Source organism: Arabidopsis lyrata (genome assembly GCF_000004255.2).
Source record: "Arabidopsis lyrata subsp. lyrata unplaced genomic scaffold ARALYscaffold_3, whole genome shotgun sequence".
NCBI classification, from domain to species: Eukaryota; Viridiplantae; Streptophyta; class Magnoliopsida; order Brassicales; family Brassicaceae; genus Arabidopsis; species Arabidopsis lyrata.
In genome coordinates, this window is record NW_003302553.1 from 2,760,326 (window position 1) to 2,783,686 (window position 23,361).

The window sequence follows — 23,361 nt, forward strand, 5'->3', positions numbered from 1 at the left end:
ATCATCCTAAATCTGGAATGAAGATACCTACATATGTACTCATCGTAATAAAACTTCCGACTTTCTTTTATTATTCTTAAAATTTTGATGCGGTAATTAATTTAAAAGGCACAAACATCGCCAGAGACGCATGGACCGTGGTCAGCACAAATTAAGCATTATGCATAACTGATCAAAGTGTCAGAAAGCAGAGTCAAACTCACTAGCTAATAGTTTTCAACATTGGTGTCAAAACATAGAAAGAGGAGCACAGATGACCAATCTCAATGATTTCGTTTCAGTACCGGGGAGGAAGACTCCGTTAAACCATAGTCAACCTCAATGATATCTTCCATGCCATAACCTTGTTCAATGATGAAGACATTGGCACACCAGCATAGCATGGACGTTCCCACCAATCGTTGCTGTTCAAAAAGACCAATTCTCTCTCTTTCTTTGTTTTTGTGAACAAAAAGGCGTCAGAGAAAAGGGTCAACTTTTGGTTTGTTACTTGTCCTTGAGAAGAGACTTGTCAGATAACGCAGCACGAATCGCTTGGAACTGTATTGTATACTTTCTTTGCAGATCTCTTAGTTTCTCCATCAGTTCTTGGAATGTGGGTCTCAGCTTTGTATTGCTTCAGGCGGGACAAACCAAAATAGAAACACAAATTAATGTCAGTGCTAAATCAAGAAGAACCGAAATAAGTAAAGGTTATATTCAAAGATTATGCAATGTTCAGTATGTTAATTTACCTGTGCCAGCAGCTCTCTATTAATGAGATCCAATCAGGATCAATGTCCTTTGGAATTTCCAGCCTCTGGTTCATGAACCCCACAGCTCCGATCACCTGCAGATATTTCAAAGTGTATGTGTGTAAAGATGTTGCCAACATATTGTTTCAAGTATGGCTAGACTATATCTAGCAGCACAATTCACTTGTTTATACATTACAGTAAGTATAATGGTTTTTATGATTCATTCCTTCCTAATTAGTACAATTTATTTATAGAGTCACCTGAAGCTGAAATTAGATAGATTTTTAACTGAGCTTTACCCTGAAACTTATCTTTTGACATAAAGATTCTTGTTATATTTTTTTTGTTTCAATGATAGAGCAAAACATGTTTCTAAATATAAGTTGCACAGATATGTGATTTTTAGGACCAATTGTCATTTGGAGACACTTTCTTTCATCGGTCAAAAACAATACCTGCATCGAATTGAAATTTTCCCATGGGATCTTCTCTGTGGCAAGCTCCCATAGTACTACTCCAAAGCTGTAAATGTCAGACCTGTTTCAAGGAATTAGCAGAGCTAGTTAGCAACTGAGGTTAGAAAAACAAGTAATCAAGGAACTTAACCAAACAGAACACGAGAATAATGTACTTCTCATCAGCAGACTCATTTCGAAGAACTTCTGGTGCCATCCATTGAGGGTACATTATAAGTCAAAATTCAAACAAGATCATGTTAGAGGTTGACTATAAAGCAGGATTCAAATCGATAAGCGTCTAGAATAGTACCATTCCCTTTCCTGACTTGCTGGTTAGGTATGTATGATGCTTGTTACGCGATAGACCAAAGTCAGCTACCTGTCATAGATATCACTGTAAGTTGACAATGTTTCTAGTTCCAGTTAGCAGATCTAGGGTCTCACTTTTCCAGTTCAGTCACGTAAAATGACAAATTTATACATAAATCTAAATCTTCGTTTTCGTTTTAGAAAGCTATATAATTATTTTGGAGATAGAAAATTATTATTCATAACCAAACGTATTTCAAGATGAACATGTTACCTTAACGGTCAAGTTCTTGTCTACCAGCAGATTTGACGACTTCAAATCACGATGGATGATGATGGGTGGACTACAGCGGTGAAGATAATTCATACTGCGAGCCTGTGTGAAGAATTATGTAATATGTTGACTGAGCCAAATAGAGTGAACAAGAATATTTACATGCAAAATACAAAAATGTCTACGTGCAACTGTCAATGATCACAGAAATGGAAAAATCAGAAGTCTAACGAACATATAACAAATACTCACAATGTCCAAGGCCATATTGATACGCCGCCTCCAATCAAGTTTTGACATACTTCTCTGCAGTAGACTGAAGAGACTTCCACTGCAAAATTGTTATTCAAATGATTAGGGGCATGAATAAGAAATATATGGCTTAAAGGCCCAAAAACACAAATAAAGTGAGACTAGTAACCAAAAGAGATGAGATTGAACCGTGGAAGGAATTCTGACACTATACAGAGACCCTGAGGTAAAGTCACTGCTCCCATAAACAGCAGAACGTTAGGATGTCTAAGTCTTTGCATCAACGATACCTTCACAGTATAGCAAGACCCATGTAAAATTCAGAATTTTGCCAAAACTACACTCAGAGCAATCATAATGGACGATTAAAGAGTAAAAACAATACCTCTTGTCTAAATGATTGTATGACCTCTTCTGAATATTCTTGTTTGGGGATCACTTTTACAGCTACATCCTGCGGTGACATTAGCAGCTCTTAATTAGACAGTCTCTGAACTTGAAAATGTTTATGGAAGGGTGAATAAAATCAATAAATGCATATTCTACAATATCATCAGAAGCCAAAAACGTACAGATCCAAACCACAGACCGTGATAGACAGTTCCACATGAGCCTGCAAAATGGAAATTACTGGAGCATGTCAGCAGAAGATGGACTCAATATTACACAAAATCACAAAAATGTATGATGTTATAAAGAATGGACTAGTCTGGAAAACGTGAATTTTGTTTATGAGAATAAATCACCTTGTCCAATTTGTTCTCCGATTGTCAAATCATCCCATAAAATTTCATACTCCAAGCAATTACTATATGTATCCACCTTGCTCATAACACTGTAGCTGATAGTTTTACGGCTACTAGGGCTGCTTGTGCTGTTCACATATATATAGGCAGACCGCGAACTAGAAGCCTTGTTATTGGTAGGCTTATTACTTTCAGAGGCATGGCTTTTAGACTTAACACCAGAAGAGGGATTGATCTGGTGAGACTTATCTTTCTTTTTTTCATTCTGTACACAAGGCCATACAGAATGAGAAGGCTTTACTCTTGAACCTTCCTGCTCAGTCCCTTTCCATGGCAACGACAAACCTTTCTTTACCATCCATTCTTCAGCTTTTGAGGTGAAAAGGGTTACAGGCTTTCCATCACTGGAATCTTTGAAGGGTTTGGAAGCAAACTTGTCATCGTTACATGTGAATACACCAAAAGGAGACTGGATAAAATCCCCTCTTGGTGCTGCATCGTCCCTGTGGTCAGAAAGAGTAGCACCGAATACGTCATGATCTGAATGATGACTATCCCAAGTGCCACCCTCAGACACTGTGACACTACTATCACCTGCTGGCATTTTCGACCTGACCTTGTTTCTCACCTTGGATGCCTGCAATTTTAGCACTAGTCAAAACATGCAACAGCAAGATAAAAAGTGAGATAATTGCAACATACAATTGAACTAACCAAATCTGATATCTTTGATGTTATAGCAACTTGTATAGGCTGATCAGAATCAAGGCCAAATTTGGATACAACAGCTCTTTTGGAGTCCAAACCAAGTTTAAAGGCAAAACTATTGCTTGCAGGGCTTGAGCTCGTTTCAACTTCTGACGCCTTTAATGTAGCCAAAGAGATTCTCGGGTTGAGATACTGTGCTACGTCACTTGTGACAGAAACGATCCCAATAAGGGAACCGTCATCAGCATAGAAGGGGGAACATGTAGTGACAACTGAAAATTTCTCTCCAGTTCTGCTCTTGACAGGAAACTTGCCAGTCCAGGTCTCTCCATTGGAACAAAGTTGAGCAATATTCATTGCAAAGGGGGCATCCCGATCATCTACCATTACGTCAATTGGGTTCTGCCCAACTGCTTCTGCAGCAGAGTACCCATAAACCTTTTCCGCCATAGCATTCCTGGAAACAATCATGTAATTTGAGGACATAACATAAATATATTGAACAATGCAAAAGTATCTCTTGGTTCCAGAATCATAGCATCTGACTAAACATTTCCAAATAAAAAACCTACACCAATCAAGAGGTGAACAATATAGGAAGGCCAATCACAAGGTCAAAGTACTCACCAAAAGATAATTCGCATATTGAGATCGAAGGCATGAACAGATTGTGCCATGGACTGCAAAATATTGAGATACTGTTTATCAGTGAACTTCCAGGGCGATGGTCTCAAATTCATGGAACCCTGTATACGGATCTCCTTCCGTGGATGCGATGGCTGCCTAAGCTCCGTGGATACCTTGAGCCGAGACATCTCCTGCATTAGATGCTCCTGACTTTGCTCTAGCTCTATCATCTTCTTCAGCAGCTCCTTGCTAGGTGGAAGCGGACCTTGAAGAAGCTTAACCATGGTCGAAATTTCTTCTCAAAGGAAGAATCAAAATAGGGGGATTTGATCTCTCTCCACTTTCCAAACGCTTCCTAAAACTCTCAAAGGTTGGCGCCGGTTCTATTTATTATTGGTTAGGAGACTTGTGCACAAAAGATCTAGTAATACGTAAGAAAAGATACTGTAGAGTGTGAGCAACTAATTCATTTGTTGAATTTTGAATCCATTGTTCTCTTATCAATGTAACATCATCTCTTGGTCAAACAAAATTATTATGGAAAAGCGACAAGATTGCTACTGCTGCCTCACCGTTTCAACTCCAATATTGCAAACGTTATCTAAGTCTGTCGGCCAGAATATCGGCAACTAACTCTCACCCTTTTTATTTTAAGAAATTTTCACGTTTAACATGAAAAAAAGATTTGATCTCACCCTTTGGCAAAGTGAGATTTGGTTTTCATGTTTTGACAATTAAACCAAAATCTGACAAAAATACCTCTAATGACTTAAACCAAATGGCATAGTTGGTTTCGGTTTAGTTACTTTTTCTTTGTTTTACGGTTTGGTTTTGAATTAAAAAAAAAAAAATTTTGCGCAGAAACGAAGAAGAAGAACGAGAGAGAGAATGCGTTCTTCTTCTCGCCGTCCGGTGTTTATCCGGCTATATGTCTGGCATCTTCCGTTTTCCACAACGGTGATGGTCGGCTCTCGTCTGGCACCGATTGGCTTCTCCAGCAACGGTGGCTAGCTCCTGCCCGGCATCGATCAGCTTTTCTAGTGGCGATGGCCGGTATCGTTTCTCTTTACTTTCTAAATTTGTTATGTTTTTGCTAATAATCTCATTGGATCTATGTTGGGGATGATTATCTGTCCGTTAACGGTAGTTCTTCTCCAATATGTCTTTTGAGTTTTTAGATCTGGATTGTTTCTTGTCTCTTCAAGATGGGTTTCGCCGGATCGTTTTCTTTTGAACTCGGGTTTGCAGAATGGTTTCAAGGAGATTTCCATCTTATGTTGGAGAATAGAAGATTCTTCCATCGCTTATCACGATGCCTTAAGCTGTTATCTTTTAATTTGGAGTTTCGATGTCTTCATTCCGGTGCAAAACACAAGAATCAACGTTTGATTTCATATCAGCGAAGATTTCTTACCGGAATCGGCGCTCAACGGCGAAGGTTGTTGCCGGAAAACTTTTGATTACTCATCCAGCGTGTGACGTGGTATATCCGGTTGTCGACACGTTCCATGGATGGAGTTCAGATAGAATTGCTTCTGCAGAAGTCTGGTTATCTGATGGGCCTTTCTTTTGGCTTCTTTATTTCTGTAAATCTAAAGTTGGGGCTTTGTTTAAGCCTTTGTATGATATGGTCAATCTTAATAAAATCCTATCTTTGAGTTAAAAAAAAAAAAAACGAGAGAGAGAGAGAGAGGCGATGGAGGCGATTTTAGGGTTTCTTTCCCAACAATGATGGTTTTCGATCGGAGGCATTTGGATCGGTTTATTTTTGGTCCTCCATGGAGTTTCGATGGTCGGATCTGTGGGTATCAATTGGATTCTAGGGTTCTTGGGTTGATTGCGGTGGTGTTCGGTGACCCGTTTGAAAGGTTCTGGTCATGGGAAGGGACCAATATTGTGGTCTCTCCCAATCGCTCTATTTTCCTCTCCGTTTTCCGCTGCCTTCGTTCCTCTGTTCAATCTCAGTTACCGCCGCCTCCGCCTCTTTGAAACCCTAATCCTATATCCACTAAGGAGATCCTCTCTTAGTTCAATTTCCTCTAAACCCAGATCTTCGAAACCGTTATAAAGTTTCAAGCTTCGAAGCCTAACCTCTCTTCATGGTTTTCTCTCATGGGTTCTTCTCCCAAATCTTCAAACCCAGGTGACGATTTCACAAAATTGATTCTTTTTTGTTTCTGGGTATTTGTAAAGATGTTCACTTTTCTGAGGTTTGGGTAATTGTGTACAGAGAAGAAGAGAAGATGTAAGTGTACGATGAATTTTGCGTCTTTGTTTGCTGTTGGAGCACCTGAGGCTTTAGTTATTGGTGTTGTCGCTTTGTTAGTCTTTGGTCCTAAAGGCCTTGATGAGGTTAGTGTCTCAATTTTTCCTGATTTTGTGATGATTGATTTGTATGAGTTCTTTTCAATAAAATCTTGTTATTTACAGATTTTGATTTATATGTTGCTAAGTTTTATTGATAGGATGAGGAATCTGAGAATATGGAAGTCTTTCAGGTATTCAAAGAGTTAAGTTCTGCAGAGAATTGAAGAGAAGGCAAAGGGTATTCAAAGACTTGAAGATCTGCAGAGAATTGAAGAGAAGGCAAAGGGATTCGGAGAGAAAGAGTAGAAGATTTTTTCTTTTTTTTTTGTGATATTTTAGTTATTATTTCTCATACAAAATATATTTTCTAAATTTTGTTTTAAATTATTACTTTTTCTATTTATAAATTAAAATTAGATTTTTTTGAATTCGTAATTCAAAATAAAAATCAAAATTTAAAATTATAAATTAAAATCAGATCCATATAAAATATATAATTGCATATTAAAAAAAAAACGCTATATTTAATGAAAATATGATAGCAATGAAAAAAACTGCTATGTTATGTCTTCGATCTACTATAACGGACGATGATAGAGCGTTTGTTAAAGCGCTATAGTATCGTTAGATAGCGTTTTTTGGACGCTGCGAAAGATCAATATTCATGTAGTGAGAGAAAGGCGATGGAGGCGATTTTAGGGTTTCTTTCCCAACAAAAGTTTATAGAGGTGATTGGCTTATGGAATCAGGAAAAGAGAAGTATTGTACCAAGGGAGGGGCAATTCTCATAAAATATCGAATTATTTTATGTACACAGACATATCAGAAACATACATAGTTATATGATGGCAAACATTAAACGTACGTACACCGACAAAAAATATGGTACACATGGTCCAGACATAAACGTACACTGTCTACACGGTGACAAAAAACAAGGACATAAAACTAAATAGGATTTTTGCAAGTCTTCTTGTTATGACCTGCTTGTCTACATCTTGTACACTGATTCAGAAAAAGTATTTCTGTTTTTTTTTTCCAGTAGTGACAACAACAATAAGTTAACAAACAACGCATCTTATACTCTAAACATAGATATAGGCAAATATGTGCACATGTCAGAATGTTAAAACTTACTCAGTTTTCACCCCTGGATGGTATCACCATCCTTTTGGTGGTTGGTCTCCCTGGTGGTCGTCTACTGTATGGAGGAATCAGTATCATATCCGATATATCTTGTGGGATGACATCATCCTTTCGATCAGCGATAGGTAGAATCGGTTCTTGGAAAGAATCCATTTAATGTAACATTGAATTGTTATATTAAAATACTAATATGTTGATATCCATTTTATTATATTTTTTATGATGTAGTTGATGTATGTATGAATGAATGAAGCTATTTTGAAGATTAACGTACTCAATTTTCAAACAGATGATAGTTTGTGAGGGTAAACGTACACGGTCATAAGACAAGATGAACATAGTAATAAGGAGATAAACGTAAAGTATTTTTCAAAATTGGTGACGTATCCAAAATTAAAAACGTACATCATCATACAATCGAAAACGTACATCATTCTACAAACGAAAACGTACACGACTAGAAGATGACACATAAACATACACTACATTAATCTGAGAGTGTTATGAAATCTTATATGTATATTGGATTTTTGTAAGTTTTCTTGTGATGTTATTCGCTTTTACATCTTATACAACTATACGACAAATATATTTTTCAAAATAAAATTGCATCTACTACCCCGTGTTCACATTAAATTCATAATATGGTGTACATATATTATGTACACGTACACTAGTCCAGTAAGACATGAAAATGCTCCTTAATGACCCTCTAATCCCTAACTCAAAACCTTTGACTTCAAGAAAATGAAACAAAGCAAGGAAAATATTTATTTGGTTTTCTAATTTAATAAAAATTGAACAAGAAAATGAACAAAACGATTTTTATTTGGTTTTTTTTTTGTTTATGAATTTGAAAATAGAATTGAAATTTGTAGAAAGGAAAGAGTAAACCTGGATAGATAGGAGCGTTTTAAGCTCTGATACCAGATGATACACGATCGGAGTCACTCCTTTCCTATATCAAGAATTCAACGCGTAACGTCTTGCGGAAGTGTTGTAACGGTGGTGACGGAGTCGAATAGTAACCAGAACTAATCAATTAACCAAGAAAATGACTCAAACAAATGCTCAAAGACTATAACTTTGAAAGCAAACAAACTGAACTTTTATTACTTGAAAATTGCGTGCATGAAAAGAACAAGGAAGAAGAGCTTATATAGGCTCGAGACAAAGAGACCTCCAATGGTCAAGAAATGAAAACAAGGAAACAAATATGCGAAATAAATGATAACTTGGAGAGGATGTGATCTTCTAGCCGTTGGGAATAAGTAGTGGTGATGCGTTGGTGCCGGTTATGGAAAGAAGTGGGAGACGTCTTGGAGAAGGAGAAATAACCTCGTGGCTTGAGTCTTCTGGCTGAAAAGGAGGTTTAGATGTCTTGAGTGTAAGAATGGTTCGTCAGCGAGTCCATCAGCGATTCCTTCATTGAGTCCTTCAGGGAGTCCTTCAGCAAATAGCTCAGCTAGTCCATCAACATGTTTTATGTCCGCATCATACGACCTCTCCAAACAGTTACATCCTAAAAATGTCTAAATCACATAAGTCTTATACTATGTACGTACACAAAAATATTTATTGGAGCGTACATGGTACAACATTAATTTAATTTTTTGACATCAAAATTAAGTTATTATGCCAGTTATTTGTATGACTGTATTTTTTTCATATGTTGTTCATACATGATTTGAATGTTTTGTTTTTATAGTCAAAAAATATTTGAAACGTAAATATACAAATTATTTAGATATTTACGTACATATATACACACACATTACTACCGTGTACGTACACATTACTACCGTGTACGTATATATTATTACCGTTACGCACATATGTGTATATGATATTGCTAATCGTGAATAGTCTTCGATAATAATAAATAAAATATTATTTAAAATAGAAATAAAAATTTGAAAATGGGTCTGATAGAAAAAAAAGAATTTTAACTAAAAATATAAAAACAATAAATATGTATAAAATGGAAAAGCGAATCATCTACTGACAAGTGTTTAAGATTTTCAAACCACACACGGCTCTGTGTCACGTTAAAACATACTATTCCTCAATGTTTTTCTTTAGTTGTGAGGTTTGTTTCTACTGCTTCTCGTATTTGACATATGATTATGTAAATTGCGTAACAGAGCTGGAGTTTTGTGAGTCTCATTAGAGTCAATTTGTGTGTTGATCATAGTTGATTTCAATTATTTACTGAAAACAAATTATTAATATTTTTTTAATTGAGTTCGTAGAAAACTTGTATGAAATTGGTAAGATATTTTTGGTAGATATATGTCCTTATTTGAGTTTTTTCTATTTACGTGTATGTAGTTTACGGTATACACAGTATTGATTATAAAATGGATATGTACTTCAGTTATATGATGTACTATTGTGGAGACGGTGTACGTAATATTTATAGAGTTTGTATTTTAGTTTTTCGACTTCAAAATACGCTAATATAAACTAGATTTACAAAATCAATAAATAAATTAAATGTAAAAAAACAAAAGATTATAAGAAAATTGTGAACAGTCAATCGCATAACTGAACCGCATAACTGAACCGTGTACAGTGTACGTAACTGAACCGTACAGTGAACAGTACATCGCATAACTGAACTGCATAACTAAACCGGAACAGTGTACATAACTGAACCGCTTAACTAAACCGTACAGTGAACAGTACATCGGTAGGGGTAAAATGGTCAGATTTTGGCCAAAATGTCAAAACATGAAAGCTCATTCTCACTTTGCCAAAACTTGAAAATAAAACTTGGTCAAATGCCATAACTTGAAATTTACCCTTTTATTTTTTATTGAAATTAATCCTTTTTTTTCCTACTATGCATGTGTTCTTCACTAATAAATGGCATGCTAACGAGGTCAGCTTCATCATGCAAGCTCTAAATCGTAGAATCCAAAAACAAAACGAAAGCTTAAACTCTCAATTTTTTGGAGGTAATATATATTTCTAAGATAAGTAAGTTGTTGATCGTGGGATGCGGTGACTTCTTGGTTTAACAAGTTTTAGTTTGATAAAACGTCGGATTATATATATTGAACTTTTTAAAAGAATTTAAACAAAACATTATGATTCTTCTAAAATTGAACTTTCTTTTATTCTTATAAGTATTGAGAGATCACAACAGATAATTGTCAGAACAACTATATAATTGAACAAATCCTAACTTAATGGGAGAGAATAATAATTCGAAGAAGACTATGACGATGAGAAGAAGTGAATAATGATATGATTACTTGGTGTACAAGACATCTTCCCACGGGTGTCGGTACAGTGGCTGCTTCAATCTCTTCTGATCGAATGTGTGCCTGCAACAATTTATTCACGTTAATCCACATCAATTTAAATTGCTTCAAGAACAAGATGGATGTGTTCGGTTATGACAGTTACCCGATTAAACCAATGGATCGAGCAAGGACGAAGAGGCCGTTGAGATAACCTATCTGAACGATTTCGTCTATCTCTTGCTTAGTGAACATCCCACTTCCAGCGAGAAGGTCTAAGAAGAGAGATCCAATGGCTCCATCAACGTTCATTACAAGATTGTTGGCTTTAGACAGTGTGTATGTCTCTACTTGGACCGCATATTCCATGTACTTAACTGCAGGGAAGTTAGACCGTGCAAATTTCTGAAGCAGCTCCACTCTTTTGTCTCTGTTGTCCCTGCTCTTTATCCTACAAAAATTCCAATTAGATGTAAGAAAACAAACCCCGTACGAGTGTGTTCTGTTCCTGCTCTTACTAAAAAGGGATACTTGATTGTTATATAACGCCAATTTCTACATTTACATGTGAAAACAAACAATCGAAGTCTAAGCTGGTTTGTTATTACCTGTGACCAATGCCAGGGACACGGATTCCCTTCTTCTTCATGCCTTCCACGAATTCATAAGGTGTGAGATTCTGAAAAGGGCACAACATTTTCGTACCATTTATATCTAACTTTCAAGAAATGCTTGATGCAGTTGCAGTGAAGGAGAATATGATTTTTTACCCTGTCACAAGCGTCCTTGAAGTATCGTGCTGCATCATCAATGGCACCACCAAATCTAGGACCAATTGTTAATAGACCTGTTTGTTTGAAGGATTATCACTTATTATAAGCATAAGTTATTATTGTATAGCATACTTCGCTAAAAAGAATTGATGGATTGGGATGTTAATTCACCTGAAACAAGACTTGAGACAAGATCTTTTCCTGCTCTTGCTGTTACGATGGTGTTGTGAGCGCCAGAGACGCATGGACCGTGGTCAGCGCACAACATTATGCATATCTGATCAAAGTTCAAAGTGTCAGAAAACATATTCAATCTCACTAGCTAACAATGTTCAATATTTGAGTTAGTACAAGGAAAGATGAGCAACCTCAATGAATTTGGTACAATAACGAGGAAGACTACGTTTGAACCATAGGAGAGAAATGACATCTCCCACGCCATAACCCTGTTCAATGATGGATGACATTGGCACACCAGCATAGCATGGTTCCTCCCCTGAAAATTCAGTGTGTAGAGAATTTTGTTTACAAAAAATGTTCTTGTTAAAGAGAGAATTCTGGTTAGTTTCAGAAGAATAATACCTCTGTCATCAGAAATGGTGGAGATGATGTGGGTAGGAGCCCGGACTTTCCCACTCTTAATTGCCGAGCTGAGATCTTCAGGGATTTGTGGAGGAGTGACTTCCTTAATAGGAGAGACCTTTCCCTCTTCAACCTAGGAGGACAGGAGAAACATGAACATAAGATCACAACAAAAGGAAATGCAAGCTAAGAGCGCGTTTGATTGGAAACTGACCAATTTGTCAAAAGTTTCCTTGATTGCAGATTCTAGGGCTTCGAATGAAGTGGGTACAGTAGCTCCAGCGTCTTTTAGCGCTTGATTCTTGGCTTGTGCAGACTCCATCTCTCCACCACTTTTGGCCCCCTGATTCATATCATATCAAAGAATGATTAATATCGCAAGCAGATGAACATTAGCGTCCAAAAAAATTCTTTTTGTCAGTTCTGAGTGACACTTACTGCATGACCAAATTGTACTTCGGACTTGAAGAGACGTGCACAAGTCCCGCTGACCCAAGCAACCACTGGTTTGGTCACTTTTCCCTGTTTCATGGCTTCAACTAGAGAGTATTCATCTCTTCCTCCAAGCTCTCCAAGTACAACCACCATCTTAATCTGCAGTATTGAAAAAAAGAATACAAAACTTTGGAGTTAAAGACGCAAGCTGAACAAGAGAGGGAAGGTCAGATGCCTTTTCAGTATAGTTTTTCTCATGTTTAAACTGTAGAAAAAATGGATAGGCATGATGATATCCCAGTGAGCAACAAAATTGTAAAAGTCAAGAAGAATATATACCTGTGGGATGTTGTTAAACCGCAGGATATGGTCAGATAAAGTTGAGCCCGGGAACACATCCCCACCAATAGCAATGCCTATGTCCATCCCAAATCATAAACTCATCTTAAGAATCTTCAGAAATGATGAGCATGAGGAAACATATTCATTAGTAGATTCTGAACAAGAAAATAGAAACTCACCTTCATAGATCCCATCTGTCACACGGGCAATGGTATTGTACATTTCATTAGACATTCCACCCTATAATAAATAGAGAATGAGAAATAAATTTTCAGATTAAGATACAAAAGAGGATAATAATGCGCTTAAGTAGACTACAAAATGCAAAAAAAGAATCCACAGCACATACAGATTTTGAGACAAAGCCAACAGATCCAGGTCTGTACAACTTGCACTGGATGATATTGTCAATTGTTCCAGCAGTGTCACCAATTTTAAAGGCTCCAGCTTGAACGCCTCCAACAGTAGCTGGTCCAATAATAACCTGTAATCAGCAATCAGTAACAGAAGATTAACTCGGAAAGCTTACTAGTGATGATTCCAGGCCTCTGTGCTTTGAAGTTCTGTACTGTATGAAAAGATCGATAACTAGTGTGTTCCGAGGAATAATGCATCATGAGGAATAAGTCAGTTCAGTGTTATAGCCCACCTTATTGTTAGCACGAGCATAAGCAATCAACTGCTTAGTGTCTGACTCTGGAACACCTTCTGCTATTATGGCCACTACTTTAATAGTTGGCTGCTTCAAAGCAGCCATGGAGGAAGCAGCAGCACTAATACAAGAGAAGAACAAAACATTACAAAAGAAGCACAAAGAGAGACAGGAGAAATCACATTCACAGGATAGAAACTACACTAACCTTCTAAACGATGCGAAGTTGATGAATACATCTGCTGTGGGATGCGCAGCGCATGCTGCCTCAATGCTGCAAGAAACAGACAACTAAGTTAAATTTTTGAGCTTTGTCTTTCTCTCTATCTTTCTCTTTCTTTTATGAGATGGTATTTAACTTACGCTGCGTGGACAGGGATGGCGATCTCCTCCTGACCAAAAAATAGCTTTTGGAATCCCTCGGAACCTGGGTTAATGATACCAGCAACAGAAGGAGTTTCTCGCCCTGAAAAGAGTAAAGATAGTTAAAGAAACCAAATTTCTTACTTAACACCAAATATAACAGTCAAGTCAAGTAACTCTAGAGAAAAACTGATTACGACATTAAGATAGGGACAACAGAAGCTACTCTCACCACATAGGAAATCAAAATCAAGCATCCGCTGAATGGGAAGCTGCTTATAATTGTAGAACAACGCCTGTGTGTTGCGTGAAAATAGCTGTCCCGTAGCCATGTTATTGGCTCGAAAAGAAAACTGAGAATCAGAAAAAGGTGAAATTTTGAAGTCGTGAATAAAATATATTATTACATTCGAATCCAACATGAAAAAGCAAAACCTGAAACAAAAAGTTTTTCCCTTTTCATGCTAACAAAACTATAAAGTTGAATCAAACCATGATCGAGAACCAAATCAAAGAAGAAGCTATTATTTATTCCAGTGATTCCGGATTAAAAGAGAACGATTTGGGATCGAAACCAGGGACCCACTACTGTAAATCTCAACCACTGCATTACAGAATTCTATATTACTTAAAAGATCTCAGTCTTTTGTAGAAACGAAATCATATCACTATCGACTCATCACTATCCCTTTCTAGGCCCTAAAACCCAGACCGAATCGACAAGTTTTGTTTGAGATTAACCGGATCGGAATCGAAAGAAACACGGATCTGAGACTCGGGATCCTCCAATGAAAAGTTAGAGAAATAGGAAGACGAACCTGTGGTCACTGAGCAATGTTAGGTGGAGAGTAGATTGTTTTGTAGTTAGGAGGAAGGGAAGGGAATGGAATAAATGGGAGGGAAGAAACAAATAAGATCAGCTCAGCTACCACTGCCAGATTGAGAAGACACTAGTATTAAGGTGAAGTCACGTGGCCCGTGGTAGTTAGCTCCGGGATCTCCGATCCAATCCTTTTTTTTCCTTTTCTTTTGTTGTTGTTGTTGTAATTTCCATTTGAGTAAATGGAAAGATACAACTGTTAATAAAACAAACAAAAGTATGAAGATTGCTTTATGTTGGCTATATACATTAATATAAACTCAAGATAACAGCAAATGTTTATTATATTAATTTCATTTTTTATGTTTGCTAAGTATTACCAGAAATCATCTTCTAATAATTTTTTCATATTCTAAATTTTTACTTACATTAATTTTTGTTTTTTTTTATAAATATTTTACCATCGTTTCTAATTTTATTTATATTAAAGGCATCTCACATTTGGTGTGACCATAGCCACACGCATTAAAAAAAATTAATAATTACGTTATAAGACTTTAAATAGTAGAAAAAAAACTATCAATTAATCGTGTTAGGGTTTAAGGCGTTGTCGGTCACTCTCTAAAGTAAATCTCTTTGAGGTTTATGCAACTGTCAAGTGTCAAGACTCTCGCTTTATGGAATAGAGTCAAATTTGGATTAATTTCTTTTGAATGGATTCTACTGATGATGATTTCGGTGACTTGTACGTTGATGATGCCAAGGTTCAGGCCAGTGATGCTTCCGCCGACGATGTAGGATTCGTAAAATCGTGCAAAGAATCGGAATGTGCTACGAATTCCAGCGATTTTGAAGGGACGGTAAAACCTGATTTGGAAGGTGAAATGAAGAAATTTGATGTTGTTGCTAAGGATTCGAGTCCGTGTGACGACGATTGTGCTGTGAATCTGACTGAGGCCGATGAAGAATTGGAATTTAGTGACAGTGATAGTGATGATGATTTGAATATAGTGCTCAAAGACGACGATTCTAAACCCCTTCCTGCTGCTTGTGTCTTTAACACCAACTATGGCGGATCCAAAGCTTGCTCGTTTCAGAGACGGTGGACTAGAAACGCTTCAGCTAATAACGCTTGCATTGATCCGTCTTTAGGAATGTCTCAATATGGATATAGTTTCTCAAACCCTTGGTCCAGGTTAGTCACAGTGGTTATATCTCTAGTTTAGATAATAAATGTGTGTGTTTAGGTTTATTGAATGTGATTGACATGAACAATGGTTATTGAATGTGATATGTACAATGCTGTGTGTTTCTCTTATTCTCAGGACACCTTTTGACGTAAATTTCGATGTGTTTGAGAAGAAGCCATGGAGGAATCCTGGTATGGATACTACTGACTTCTTTAATTTTGGCTTGAACGAGCAAAGCTGGAAAGATTACTGTAAACCGTTGGTAAGTAAACATGTTTTCGTTCTTGTTTTCATATCCTTGTGGCAAGGGCGTAGTTGGTTTAATCTTAATGAATTACTTACCTATTCAACTAAAGGGAAGAGCAATTGAGGTTGGAGGTGGAACTCTTGAGCGAATACCTTCTGCAGATTTGCGTCGTCCACGTGATTCAGACCCTGGCGTGGTGATACAGGTCAGAGATTGAATGATACTTGATTTGTTAGTTTTTCCTTCTCGTATCTTCCATTGCTGATTAAATGTATGAAACCAGATCCTTGTTACTAATGATGTTGAGGAGCTATCAATCATGACACCTGAGAGAGCAAGGTGCATAACATCAAATGAAGCATCTAGAAGTGACGATTCTCATTCAAATGACAGGAATGATTTGAATTCAGTCGATGATTCTCCAAAAGATGAAGCTTTTGTGGGCTGTCAAGAAAAAAACGCTGCAAGTTTCAGTGGCGAGAAATCTCCTCCAACAGAGAATTGCTGCAGTAGGGAAGTGACACCTAGTGATAAGGAAATGCTCGAGGAGGAGAAAGAAGAGGGTTTTTGCAATTCTGATGAGACGGATCCATCCTCAGTGGAGAGGGAATCATCTCTTGGAGATCGCATTCGTTTGAGCCCTACCTCTTCTTGCTCTGCTGGTAAAAATGAGGAATCTGATGATTATGAAACAGAGTCATTGAAAGACAGTGCTACTGATGACCAACGTGAAGTCAGTACCCCACCACAACAAGCTAGACTTGCAGAACATGAAGCAATTAGTATCAAAAGAGGGGGAAATAGTGGCACAATGCATTCTAGACCCAGAAGATCTCACGAAGATTCAAGCAAAAGGCACTGTGGGAGAGCTGGCTATGCTGGCTATGTTAAGGATGCATCGCCTACACCAGATCCTGGTTGTGGCAAGAAAGTTCGTTCTCGACATGGAAGTTTGTATCGTGATTCAAACAAAAACTGGCAGAAGGGACCACGTGTTACATTAGAAAGGGATGAAACTGAAGGTAAAGGCGTTCATTACTATAGAGAGAATTGTCATGGTAGATTGTATTCATCTGTGGATCATGCTAAGCATAGAAAGCACAGGTTTGGTTGGCGCAACATCAAAGAATCATCACTGGGTCGAGGTTTTGATCATTCTAATAGTTACAAGTGTGGGGCGCATCCTAAAGAGTATACCTCACGTTCATCCTTCGATCTTAATCAGAGAAATTCTAGATCAAGTTTTAAAGAAGAGGATGATCGATATGGTTGGCATCATTGTGAAAGAAAATATGGTCATGAAAGAAGTCCTGTCCGCGCCTACGAAAACTACAAAGAAAGAAATGGGTGCAATTGGCTAAGAGAACCTTATTATGAGGACTGTATACCGATTACTGGCATGGATTATAGGTACCGGTCAGATTACACTTCTGCACATGCAATACACAACCTCAATCAGAGTCCAGAGAATGATATTTATTGCAGAAGAAGGGGTGGATACGATTCTAATTTGCATCGCCATAGATATGAAGATGTAGTTCACAGGGCAGAAAGTAGAATTCCATTTGAGCGGGCTTACAGAGAGGTGCGTTCTTTTGCTGAAGTGGAAATGAGAGAATATCAAGGGTATAAAAGGCATGAGGAATTCTCTGAAATAGAGAAAAGACGCCATTACACTCATGATTGGAATCTTGATAGATTTGTCTCAGAGAAAGATGATTGTAAGTATAGAACCCAAGATGATTGGTCCTCACCGTCTTTATCTTTGAGAGATTCTTGGTATACCAAAGAAGCAAAAGGTGATTTCTGGAGAGATGATGCTAGAGACTTTAGAACAGCTGAAGCATATGACAACCAGAATAACCAGTTTCATAAGGCTGCAACGAGAGATGGTCGGACGCAGAATCTTGGTCGTAGTGATAATGTGAGCATAAAAGATAGACTAAAGGATGATGATGATTGGGTTTGTCCTGATAGAGGAAGATATAATACGGCAGATGACATTCAATGTTCAATGAGAGAAGTTACTTATTCTGGGCATCCATCATATACTGATGAGATATTAGTCCGCGACCTAAGAATACCAACACATAATCGAATGGCTATCAAACAAAGGTCTGAATGTTTTAAGAGGCATATTCGTGAAAATGATGAGAGACATCACAAATCCAAGAAGCTGAGAGGAGATGGGCATTCTTTCATCAAGCGTCAGGATCCAGTTGACTTAGCTGGTAGGCAAGGAAAGGTAAAGATTGGGAAACTAAATCTACATGCTTTTAAACCTAAATATTTATGACGTATAAACGCCTTTCAGTTTTCCAGATTGAATTAGTTCTCACTTTCGTTCCACTTACATATATATGCCTGGCTTTTCTGTGTTATTTCTGAGTGTTTTATGTGGTCTGTCTTCTATACTTGAGATTTCTCTTTTGCTTTGATCTGTATATTTAGACATGAGTTAATGTACAATGATGAATGGCCCTTCCCATGTGATAGATATTTTTTTTGTGTGTTTCAGCGCTCAAACCAATCAAACAAAAGATTCTCCAATGGCGAGCAACAAGATCTTCAAAAACCAAGAAAGTTAGTGGGCAAAAGCGAAGAGAAAGCTATGCAGACTCGAGATATAAATGACAAAGAAGAAGGCGAGATCATAGAAGAAGCGACGAACGTGAAAGGTGTAGAAATAGACAATGAGCGTATACAAGAGAGCCTGAAGAAGATGGAGAAACGGAGGGAGAGGTTCAAGGGAACCAAAATGGCGAGGACGGTAGAAGCCACATTCAAATCTGAAACGGAAAGGAGAGCTAAAACCGATGTTACTAATCAACAGAGACCGGTTAGAAAGAGGAGATGGTGTGCAAGTTAGAAGATCATATTGGCTGGGCTGTTTCAGGTTAAGTCATAATAACGGTTTATTGATGGTATATGCTATATCTAAACCGATAAATTAAAGTGGATGTGTTTTAATCCGACAAAAGTCAGAAAACCGAACAATTGACTGTGACCTGGTGATCTTGCTTGTGCTTTTTGATCCCTTGTAAGTTTTAACTAGAAGATTTGACTTTAATATTTACAGTTTTGAGTATGTGTGTATTGTATTGAGAAATTAAAAGATGCAGCTAAGGATCGAACCGGTGACAATTAGGCGTTAAGCGTATGATTAACGTGATAACCATAGACCATATTAAAATTACTCTTGAGAATTTAGAATCATTTTTGTTGGGTCAAAAATTACATCAACTTTTTTGTTTTTGGGAATAATTTTCTACGGATATTGGTGAGGTGGACTCGTAGCCGTCGGATAAAACACGCGGCTGATCTGAAGCGTCGTCTCTGTGCAAAAGAGAAAAGGGAGCAGAGAATTCAAACCAGTTTCCATCGACGAAACGACCAATCTCCACGATTCCTCTCTTCTTTCTTCTAACTTCCAGGTTCGTTTTTTTCATCTCCAAATTCGAATTTTCAAGGTCCTTGGAATTCATATATGATTTTACTTTCAAGTCTCCGGATTTCTATAGAAAGATCTGATTGGAACATGATAAGTTGCTCCGTTTCACATATCCCCTTTTGTTCAATTTATTACAATTTGATCGATAATTGGGAAAGTACTGGATCTGGTGTATCGGTTGTTACTGGTTAAGCTATGTATGCACCCTTGTTATGTTTTCACATGCGTTGATTCTATATGTTAGATTCTGAATCTGGTCAATACGTAGTATTAGGGTTTCTTGAGTTGGCAAGTACTTGATCTTATGCCGTTTTGATTTTACCAACTTGAAATTGAATTATAGATTACGAATTTGTGACTTTGTCTAGTTTTTACTTGGTTTTCTGTATTGCTTGTTACTTACTGTTGATTTATGGTTTGCAGAGACAAGTTGTATTCGTCGTTTGCTGCAGAAAATAAGGTCAAATGGCGAAGATAAAACCTCAGGCTCTTCTAAATCAAAGCAAGAAGAAGAAGGGTCCAAGTCGCATAAGTATTTCCACTATTTTCGTCTGTAATCTTGTTGTTGCTGTAGTCATACTATCCTTGGTCACTACTTATCGCCATTGGTCCCAAAGGTTTGTTTCCATCTTTTAATTGTTCCTTTTTGTTACTTCTGTTACTATCTATAAACTTAATAGGATATTAATGGTTATATCCCAGGTCAAGAAACACAATTGAACATGAAACTCAGAGTCAGAGATTTGAGGTACTGTTTTGAGAGGCTTTTTCCAATGCATACGCTTTGAGTTTTGATCCTGATGAACTTCCGAGCACTTAGGTTTAGAGTTTAGGGTATTTACATATGCGATCTGGCTTTGCTTTGTGCTTCAGGACACAAATACTGCATCAGAGCAAAAAACTTACGACCTTCCTGGTTATGCTGTAAGTTAATCTCCCTGTTTGCTTAATAAAGTTTCTTGTTTTAATCCTTGTTCTATATTTCTTATCATGGTATTATGTTCTGTTCATCACTTTTTGAGAGTTAAAAAATGTCATGTGTCTTATCTGGATATCCATTTTAATGATATCTTGCTTCTATTTTCTTATCTCATGTAGGATATAAACACATCAAAAGGACTTATAACTGTCGAACTCTTCAAAGAAGGTTCCCCTGAAGTTGTGGACAAGTTTCTAGATCTATGGTTAGTATCGGAATTCTTTTGTTATCCTTTAAGTTAGATAGAAAAAGAAAAGTAGAGGAACATGATTGAGCCAGGTCATGACTTGTTCTTAAGTAGGAGTGTTACTTCTACCTTGATAGGATTCTAGTAACTTCAGTTTCTCCATTGATTGATTTTGATCCTTAAGTCTTGTTGTACTTTCTTGGAGATTGTGTTTGGAACATGAAACCTCATAAAAGAGAAAAGGGCTGAAACACTATGTGACGATATTGTAGCTTAATATGATAGTAGAAGTTAAACATTGAGTATTGTTGCAGTCAAAAAGATCACTTCAAGGGAATGCCGTTTCATCGGGTTATAAAGAACTACTTGGTACAAGCTGGTCACTCACCGAGCTCTATACCTGTAGAAGAATGGACAGCTAAAGGAAAGCTCCGAGGTCGCCTTCACATAGGGTAACTTTTTTGCTCTGCTTTTGGCTTGTAAGTGTAAATGTTTATCATCTCTCATTGGTTTTAAAAAAAAAAATATCTATGTTCTGTTATTCAGCCCAAAACATGAGGCATTCATGTTGGGAACACCAAAAAACAAAGGGAACAACAAGGATTTTGAGCTTCTAATCACAACGGCGCCAATCCCGGATCTGAATGATCAGCTTATAGTGTTTGGAAGAGTCCTAAAGGGAGAGGATGTAGTACAGGTTTGATCCAACTAAACAGTCTCTTATCAGCTTTAATGGTTTTGTTTCATGTGTCAACGATTACATCATGTTATTACAGGAGATCGAAGAAGTGGATACGGATGAGCATTACCAACCGAAATCGCCAATAGGGATCACTGGTGTTGTACTGAAACGAGGGATATGAAATGAAAATCTCTCTTCCTTCGTTGCTTCCTCTGTAAATGAGGCTCACGCCAAATCTTTCTTCATACTCACTGTTTGTATAAACCCTCTTTTGAGGTTTTTTTTTCTCTTTCTATTTTACAGTTTCTTGTTGTTTTGTAATTTTTTTGATTTTTCTCGAGGAAATAGAATCTTTGTTTAATTATGCTTCTCATACTTAAGAAAATACATGAATTAATTGGATCTTCTGTTATGAAAACTTTTAAAATAGACCTCGTAAACGCTCACAAGATAACAAAAAGTCAGGTCTTTTGACTTTTTAAATAAACGTATTAATAATATTTATATGAGGAAAATTTGGAAAACAATCTGAAAAGTGAAAACCAAAAGCAAATCCCTTAAGAATTCTTATAAACATTACAAAATTCTTTTAAAAACTCTTAAAAAATTCCTAAACAATTCTTAAGGAATACTTAAATTATTCATAGAATACAATTAAAAAATACTGTATTTTTATTTTATGAAATATCTAATAATTTGGAATAAGATATAGGACATACATCAAATTATGTATTTTAATACTATTTGACTGAAACTAAAAAAATTTATAAACACATTTATAAATATGTTAAATAGTTGGTGTACTTTAATGTATTTTTCTCTAAAAACAAATATCCAAATTGAAGGCAAAATCTAAAAAAAAAAATCCAATTAATACTTTAAAATTGCATATCGTAACATGCATTGCATCATTAACAATTTTGAAGAGTAGGAAATTTTGTTATAATCTATTGTTTTTGAAAAGATAAAATCTTCATAATAATATTTTGCAACCGAAAGTTACAAACCATCGATCATCAAGAGGAAGATACAATCAATAAACTTGTACCAACCATCTGCTACATCTCTACCATATAAATCTATAACGACTAATACATGCAAAATGAAAGTTCCAAATCGGTCTAGTTGATTCCTCGTTTGCATAATTGCTAATTATCCTTAGAGAGAAACATGAGAGAAGACGAAGCCTGCATATGATTAATGTTACTTTGAATCCCACACCTTGTTTCTTGAATCTTAGCTTCAAATTCTTTGAGCTCCTCAAGAGTAAGCTCCTCAATGGGCTTATTAAACCTATCTTGTTGAGCAGATTCAAGCCACTTGTGAAGATCTTCTCCATGTTTCTTCTCAGCTTCAGCTTCTTCGATGATCGAGTTGAGGCGTTTACATATCTTCTTCTCTTGTCTAGCTCTCTTGCCTCTACTATAGCCTGATGTTTCACAGCTATCTGCTTCTTCTTCTTCTTCGAATTCATTCTTAAACCGTTCTGCAATCAAATCAAAATTCGGTTTCCCGAAGGAATAAGGTTTGTTTCCTGGAGAAAAGACAACAATACCAACCTCGGCGTTGCACAGCGTCGCAAGCTCACTCGCTTTCTTGAACAAACCCAGCCTACGCTTCGAGAAGGTAACTTGCTTTGTGTTTGTGTCTTGCACTTTCTCCATCTTAATCTTTCTCCTACCCATTTTTTTGTGTGAAATGTTTTGAGTGATTGTAATCTATGTTTGTATATCTTAGAAGAAGATTGATTTTTCCATGTATTTCTTTATGTATTTATAGTAATGAATGTGGAGAAAGTTGTCATTGAACCTCATCATCATATATGTGTAAATTTAGTAAATTTTTG

At 36.8% G+C, this 23,361-nt stretch overlaps 5 protein-coding genes across 8 annotated transcripts; 2 read left to right on the forward strand and 3 right to left on the reverse strand.

Annotated features, from left to right (window-relative positions):
- Positions 1-36: 36 nt before the first annotated feature.
- Positions 37-4,745, reverse strand: LOC9320665 (raf homolog serine/threonine-protein kinase). Of its 3 annotated transcripts, XM_021032963.1 has the most exons (13): positions 4,112-4,745; positions 3,491-3,941; positions 2,777-3,413; positions 2,603-2,643; positions 2,416-2,484; positions 2,220-2,320; positions 2,031-2,109; positions 1,779-1,880; positions 1,508-1,574; positions 1,369-1,420; positions 1,193-1,274; positions 735-829; positions 37-616 (listed from the first exon to the last, which is right to left on the reverse strand). In XM_021032963.1, exons 1-13 carry the CDS (start codon positions 4,393-4,395, stop codon positions 487-489), a joined length of 2,190 nt encoding a protein of 729 aa, XP_020888622.1. In that variant the 5' UTR covers positions 4,396-4,745; the 3' UTR covers positions 37-486. The 3 variants fall into 3 exon arrangements, 1 of the variants encoding a protein (XP_020888622.1); XR_002333446.1 differs by lacking the exon at positions 37-616 and having other exon boundaries at positions 737-829; positions 1,369-1,396; positions 1,506-1,574; XR_002333445.1 differs by lacking the exon at positions 37-616 and having other exon boundaries at positions 737-829; positions 1,369-1,399; positions 1,506-1,574.
- Positions 4,746-10,657: 5,912 nt separating this feature from the next.
- On the reverse strand, positions 10,658-14,983 carry LOC9318551 (ATP-citrate synthase beta chain protein 1). Of its 2 annotated transcripts, none has more exons than XM_021032365.1 (17): positions 14,778-14,983; positions 14,192-14,312; positions 13,960-14,062; positions 13,805-13,870; positions 13,594-13,717; positions 13,294-13,428; positions 13,124-13,184; positions 12,942-13,018; positions 12,606-12,761; positions 12,382-12,510; positions 12,168-12,300; positions 11,954-12,081; positions 11,757-11,862; positions 11,583-11,659; positions 11,421-11,491; positions 10,979-11,263; positions 10,658-10,896 (listed from the first exon to the last, which is right to left on the reverse strand). In XM_021032365.1, exons 2-17 carry the CDS (start codon positions 14,289-14,291, stop codon positions 10,821-10,823), a joined length of 1,827 nt encoding a protein of 608 aa, XP_020888024.1. In that variant the 5' UTR covers positions 14,292-14,312; positions 14,778-14,983; the 3' UTR covers positions 10,658-10,820. The 2 variants fall into 2 exon arrangements, with proteins under 2 accessions (XP_020888024.1, XP_020888025.1); XM_021032366.1 differs by having other exon boundaries at positions 14,701-14,781.
- A 380-nt stretch (positions 14,984-15,363) lies between these two features.
- LOC9320667 (FIP1[III]-like protein) lies at positions 15,364-19,304 on the forward strand. Its single transcript, XM_021032011.1, has 5 exons — positions 15,364-15,974; positions 16,105-16,231; positions 16,326-16,421; positions 16,500-18,461; positions 18,735-19,304. The coding sequence occupies exons 1-5, from the start codon at positions 15,493-15,495 to the stop codon at positions 19,083-19,085; spliced, it is 3,018 nt and encodes a 1,005-aa protein (XP_020887670.1). The 5' UTR covers positions 15,364-15,492; the 3' UTR covers positions 19,086-19,304.
- A 144-nt stretch (positions 19,305-19,448) lies between these two features.
- Positions 19,449-21,927, forward strand: LOC9318552 (peptidyl-prolyl cis-trans isomerase CYP21-4). Its single transcript, XM_021032012.1, has 8 exons — positions 19,449-19,650; positions 20,091-20,284; positions 20,370-20,415; positions 20,541-20,591; positions 20,766-20,851; positions 21,148-21,285; positions 21,380-21,530; positions 21,610-21,927. Exons 2-8 carry the CDS (start codon positions 20,133-20,135, stop codon positions 21,694-21,696), a joined length of 711 nt encoding a protein of 236 aa, XP_020887671.1. The 5' UTR covers positions 19,449-19,650; positions 20,091-20,132; the 3' UTR covers positions 21,697-21,927.
- A 547-nt stretch (positions 21,928-22,474) lies between these two features.
- LOC9318553 (agamous-like MADS-box protein AGL29) lies at positions 22,475-23,200 on the reverse strand. Its single transcript, XM_002884555.2, has one exon. It carries the CDS (start codon positions 23,198-23,200, stop codon positions 22,664-22,666), a length of 537 nt encoding a protein of 178 aa, XP_002884601.2. The 3' UTR covers positions 22,475-22,663.
- Between the last annotated feature and the right edge of the window lie 161 nt (positions 23,201-23,361).

Excerpts from the sequence above, each read along its gene's own strand:
- LOC9320665 (XM_021032963.1), bottom strand. The coding sequence starts at position 4,395 with ATGGTTAAGCTTCTTCAAGGTCCGCTTCCACCTAGCAAGGAGCTGCTG. Across the intron at positions 2,110-2,219 it reads GTGTCAGAATTCCTTCCACG|TGGAAGTCTCTTCAGTCTAC; the intron begins GTTCAATCTCAT and ends ACAATTTTGCAG. Across the intron at positions 1,881-2,030 it reads TCAATATGGCCTTGGACATT|GCTCGCAGTATGAATTATCT; the intron begins GTGAGTATTTGT and ends TTCTTCACACAG.
- LOC9318551 (XM_021032365.1), bottom strand. The coding sequence starts at position 14,291 with ATGGCTACGGGACAGCTATTTTCACGCAACACACAGGCGTTGTTCTAC. Across the intron at positions 11,863-11,953 it reads ATTGTACCAAATTCATTGAG|ATATGCATAATGTTGTGCGC; the intron begins GTTGCTCATCTT and ends AACTTTGATCAG. Across the intron at positions 10,897-10,978 it reads CGATCCATTGGTTTAATCGG|GCACACATTCGATCAGAAGA; the intron begins GTAACTGTCATA and ends AAATTGTTGCAG.
- LOC9320667 (XM_021032011.1), top strand. The coding sequence starts at position 15,493 with ATGGATTCTACTGATGATGATTTCGGTGACTTGTACGTTGATGATGCC. Across the intron at positions 16,232-16,325 it reads AAGATTACTGTAAACCGTTG|GGAAGAGCAATTGAGGTTGG; the intron begins GTAAGTAAACAT and ends ATTCAACTAAAG. Across the intron at positions 16,422-16,499 it reads ACCCTGGCGTGGTGATACAG|ATCCTTGTTACTAATGATGT; the intron begins GTCAGAGATTGA and ends GTATGAAACCAG.
- LOC9318552 (XM_021032012.1), top strand. The coding sequence starts at position 20,133 with ATGGCGAAGATAAAACCTCAGGCTCTTCTAAATCAAAGCAAGAAGAAG. Across the intron at positions 20,592-20,765 it reads ACGACCTTCCTGGTTATGCT|GATATAAACACATCAAAAGG; the intron begins GTAAGTTAATCT and ends TATCTCATGTAG. Across the intron at positions 21,531-21,609 it reads AGGGAGAGGATGTAGTACAG|GAGATCGAAGAAGTGGATAC; the intron begins GTTTGATCCAAC and ends ATGTTATTACAG.
- LOC9318553 (XM_002884555.2), bottom strand. The coding sequence starts at position 23,200 with ATGGGTAGGAGAAAGATTAAGATGGAGAAAGTGCAAGACACAAACACA.